Raw genomic sequence first — 5,575 nt, 5'->3', positions numbered from 1 at the left:
GGAATATAGTTGAAATTTTGAACACAGCAGCTGTACATTTTGATCTTCGCGGATGATTTCTCTCTCCTTTAGCATTAACACCAACAAATGCACATGAGAAACCGTAGCAGCAGCCTATGCATCAGTAGGCCTCACCATGCATAATGAACAAAGAGAAATCCCATAATGTAACGTAGTGAGCACACCTAGCGGAAAAGCTATGGAAGATGCGGAGTCTTTCACGTACCTGGGCAGACTAATTGATAAACAAGCAGCATCTGACGAAGAAGTAAAAGCACGGATTGACAAAGCAACAACAACACCCCTACAATTGCGGAACATATGCAATTCAAACCGACTGTTAGCCAACATCAAAGTCGGAATTTTCCATACAAAGGTCAAGACGGTCTTACTGTAAGCTATTGAAACGTGGAGGAACACCATACTCATCGTCACAAAATTACAAGTATTTACAAAAAGTCGTCTTCGCAAGATATTCTAGATGCGTCAGCTGAATACTGTCAGCAACAAACTATGACAGAACAAACCAGCTTCCAACTGTATAGGAGAAGACTCTTGAGGCGGGTAAGACATACATTACGGAAATCAAACTGTATCACGAGGAGAGCCCTAACTTCGAATCGATCAAAGTATATTTTGAATTGCCTTAGCACCTCATTCACCTATATCCCCCAGTTCTCAGACTTTCTACACAATGTTTTCAGATGATAAGACTAATATCAACATAAATTTTCAGAATTATTGAAGGAACGTGTCACATCTAAAACTCGGTGCTCTATTTTGCATAATCATTATCAGTTTAAGATGTATTAACACGAAACAACTAAAACTAATCCTTCTAAGATTTTTCGGTACCTTTTGTGGGGTTGCGACTAGATGTTTGGTAGATTATAATGGTGCGTACAATACATTATATATATATATATATATATATATATATATATATATATATATATATATATATATATATACATTGTATGATTTCTTGTACTTGTCTTAACGCAAATATGAATTCACCGATTTGTCAGCCGTATGTGATTTTAAAAATTGGGTATTTGTCAACTCAGATGTTTAAAATCAACGGTAACAGCAGTAATTGTAGTCGTACATAAGTTACAAGGCGTTCATTAGTCACAATTGTACCAGGTGAAATACTGTAAGCGGTGGGTTTGATGAAGTCAAATAAATGGGCTTTTTTAGCATCATATCAGAGATTCTTCATGTAGGGGTGACTCGTAGTAGACAAAAGTATGGCCGTACCTGAGTGTTCACTCTGTGATGTGCGATTCTTCAGGTATTAAACATTTCGTAGAGTGCTTTAGTAGGGTTTAGACAAAATTCTTTTTTCGATGTGACTTGGCGTGCAATCGAGCGAGAACGATTTAAGATGGCGAAGTCTGTTTTATGCTTTGCCCCTCGGTCCGATCACCCATTTTTCTCATTTCTGTACTTAATCGTATGTTGAAACTTAGAGGAACACCATACTCATCGTCACAAAATTACAAGTATCTACAAAAAGTCGTCTTCGCAAGATACTCTAGATGCGTCAGCTGAATACTGTCAGCAACAAACTATGACAGAACAAACCAGCTTCCAACTGTATAGGAGAAGACTCTTGAGGCGGGTAGGACATACATTACGGAGATCAAACTGTATCACGAGGAGAGCCCTAACTTGGAATCCTCAAGGGAAAATATAGAAAGAGACATTGACGAACATATTGCTCTGAGAATCAAAGGCAGGAATGAATGGCACTCGGAAACAACTGAGAATGAGAGCCTAGGATGAGGTTCTTTGGATAATCCTAACAGGTGGCCTATGCCTCACGAGGAGTAAATGTTTAATTAGATACCCAGTTGGTTTTGTCAAGTCATAATATCTAATTTCTGATGTCCGAGTAATAAGTACCTTAACCTGCTTAAAAGCCGTTTCCTGAGCCTACCGCTCACAGGATATGAAGTTATACGACTAACATGAAATTAAATTCACTGAACTGGAGATTTCACTTATTATTTTATTGGAAATAAAAACCGGGTTTATTGAATAGTTCGCTATGGTAAGTGCAAGCATGGTTTGTAAACGTCGATCAAAGTATATTTTGAATTGCCGTAGCACCTCATTCACCTATATCCCCCAGTTCTCAGACTTTCTACACAATGTTTTCAGTTGATAAGACTAATATCAACATAAATATTCAGAATTATTGAAGGAATGTGGCACATCTAAAATTCGGTGTTCTATTTTGCATAATCATTATCAGTTTAAGATGTATTAACACGAAACAACTAAAACTAATCCTTCTAAGATTTTTCGGTACCTTTTGTGGGGTTGCGACTAAATGTTTGGAAAATTATAATGGTGCGTACAATACATTATATATATATATATATATATATATATATATATATATATATAATTGTATGATTTCTTGTACTTGTCTTAACGCAAATATGAATTCACCGATTTGTCAGCCATATGTAATTTTAAAAGTTGGGTATTTGTGAACTCAGACGTTTAAAATCAACGGTAACAGCAGTAATTATAGTCGTACATAAGTTACAAGGCGTTCATTAGTCACAATTGTACCAGGTGAAATTCTGTAAGCGGTGGGTTTGATGAAGTCAAATAAATGGGCTTTTTTAGCATCATATCAGAGATTTTTCATGTAGGGGTGACTCGTAGTAGACAAAAGTATGGCCATACCTGAGTGTTCGCTCTGGGATGTGGGATTCTTCAGGTATTAAACATTTCGTAGAGTGCTTTAGTAGGGTTTAGACAAAATGCTTTTTTCGATGTGACTTGGCGTGCAATCGAGCGAGAACGATTTAAGATGGCGAAGTCTGTTTTATGCTTTGCCCCTCTGTTCGATCACCCATTTTTCTCATTTCTGTACTTAATCGTATGTTGAAACTTAGAGGAACACCATACTCATCGTCACAAAATTACAAGTATTTACAAAAAGTTGTCTTCGCAAGATACTCTAGATGCGTCAGCTGAATACTGTCAGCAACAAACTATGACAGAACAAACCAGCTTCCAACTGTATAGGAGAAGACTTTTGAGGCGGGTAGGACATACATTACGGAAATCAAACTGTATCACGAGGAGAGCCCTAACTTGGAATCCTCAAGGGAAAATATAGAAAGAGACATTGACGAACATATTGCTCTGAGAATCAAAGGCAGGAATGAATGGCACTCGGAAACAACTGAGAATGAGAGCCTAGGATGAGGTTCTTTGGATAATCCTAACAGGTGGCCTATGCCTCACGTGGAGTAAGGGGCATAAGTATTCAAGTAAGCTCTCCAATAAAGAATGAATTTTCAGTTAGACGTTCTGAACACATGAATAATAACTACCTGTCCGTGAAATTTTAAAAATTATGTAAGTTGAATCTGGTAACACTGCTGATGAAGGTAAAAATTGTGGCGAACTGTCACCAAAGTTAATATTTCAAATAGTATTCGCCAAGGTTGTTCGCTTTTCCTATTTTGTGTTTTTAATTTTACTCAGACATTCAGCTATAACAGTCTCATCGTGTATCTTATAAGGAAACAGTCTTCAAACTGCTTCAAGCAACAATATTTGTATGTCTGTGGTGGGTTGCGTTTCCTCCAAATGCAAAATATTACTTCGATACGGGCTTGAATGAACACCTAAACTGGTAGTGGGAAGTAAAGCAGCCGAGCGTCCCGATCACTTGATTTTTCTCGGAGGTATCTCATCAACCTTGATGAGGTGTTGTCTGATAGAGTCTTGTCAGGAATGACGGAAATTTTTTTGGTTTTTTCAGTGTATATTGTAACTTTTCAGCCGGACTGTACTACATATCCATCCACTTCAATTCAAGTACCTTGCACACGAAAAGTTTAGCTCAAAATATCCGAATATCCACTTGGTAAATAAGTCGCTCTGTTATCATTGGTATAAGATGTCGTAACAATATTGCACGATAATCGAGTTCTGTGTCTAAATTATTCATTTAAGAATAAATAAACATTCGAAAATAAATAATACAATTTGCAGTCACTTAAAAACCTAAAACTAATTTTTTGTTTAAATATGATTGTTATTCATGTTCTTATAACTTTTTTTGCTTTTTCAAGAAATGAATAACGACGACGTAATATGGCACACTATCAACCATTCATTCTGTTCTTTTGTTGTCAAAACTAAAACTGGAAGGTTTTGCAGAAATGATGACAATGTGACAGGATTGTGTAATCGACATTCTTGCCCATTAGCCAACTCACAGTACGCCACTATAAAAGAAAGAGATGGTATCATCTACCTGTATGTCAAGGAACCTGAACGTATACCTTATCCTGGTAAACAGTGGGAGCGGATTAAATTGCGCCGGAATAAAGAACAAGCTCTGAAACAAATCAAAGAGCACTTATTATATTGGGATAAATGGATAATAAGTCGTGTTAAGCAGAGATTCTTTCGCACAAGAGAATATCTTAAAAATATGCGGCGTTTGGCCTTATCAAGACAAAAGAAATTAGAACCTATTAATCGTACGGTTGAAAAACGTGAATTAAGGAGAGAAGCAAAAGCATTACGTGTAGCACGCATTGAACGTACTGTAGAACAAGAACTCTTAGAAAGATTACGCGCATCAACATCTTCCAAGGAAATATATAACATAGATCAATCTGCCTTTGAAAAGGCTCTGGAAGCTGAAGAAATAAATGAAGAAGAATCTGATGAAGAATACGAGGAGGAAGAAGAAGAAATCGCTTACACTTCAGGATCTGACGTTGAAGATATTGAAGATATCGGAGTGATCGATGAGGAAAATGAAGAAGAGGAAGCTGAACATAATCTTGTTCTGACAAATCCTAAAAAGAAGCGTAAAGTTACCATTCACTATGAAAAAGATGAATGAACAATTATCCCATTTTTACTGTATATATCTTGTATATTTAAGTGAAATAGACTGTGAGTAGCTTTCTAACTATACGAAAATTGGAACCTTTTGAATTCATTTGTTCAACAAGCTTTTCGTTACTTTTTATTAACCCAACTAGTTGTCACGGTGTGTTTGAATAATCACGGTAATAAGTCACAGATTTTTACGTCTCAGTATAAAGATATTGGCCTATATTATTATAGTAGAAAAAACTACCATTCATACCTAACCTACTGTCTTTGACTCGTATCTGCTTGCATTTCATCCTAACCCCATGAAAAGTAATCATTCGTTGAGCATTCCAATTATGAGTAAATTAAAGTTGTTGTTAGTATGAAGTTTCCATATCGTGAGAACATAATGTGATCGATATTAAGAACCAAAAATGGCTGTAATCACTAGAACGTTTTCATATATATCCAAACACAGATACTGACTAGATTTAAGTAGAAGCAACCTGTCAGTGTTCAACCCAAAGTTTTACTGCTAAGTTGGAAATTGCAACACACGACAAATTCTTCACTTTACAAGGCTTAAGGAAACTCAAAGGATATTGCTACTTTCTGCACAGGATTGCTGTGATAGACATTTTTGATATCCATCCATTTCACATCCCATCAATAGTTGACAAATATTGCCCTCACAGTCAGTCACTGTTTG

General features: G+C 36.4%; 1 protein-coding gene across 1 annotated transcript; it reads left to right on the top strand.

Annotated features, from left to right (window-relative positions):
• The first annotated feature begins 697 nt into the window (after positions 1–697).
• On the top strand, positions 698–5,575 carry MAK16 (ribosome biosynthesis protein). Its single transcript, XM_012945570.3, has 2 exons — positions 698–896; positions 4,107–5,575. Exon 2 carries the CDS (start codon positions 4,109–4,111, stop codon positions 4,889–4,891), a length of 783 nt encoding a protein of 260 aa, XP_012801024.1. The 5' UTR covers positions 698–896; positions 4,107–4,108; the 3' UTR covers positions 4,892–5,575.

Source organism: Schistosoma haematobium, chromosome 4, assembly GCF_000699445.3.
Source record: "Schistosoma haematobium chromosome 4, whole genome shotgun sequence".
Lineage (NCBI taxonomy): Eukaryota > Metazoa > Platyhelminthes > Trematoda > Strigeidida > Schistosomatidae > Schistosoma > Schistosoma haematobium.
This window is presented reverse-complemented; position numbering and strand designations above follow the sequence as displayed.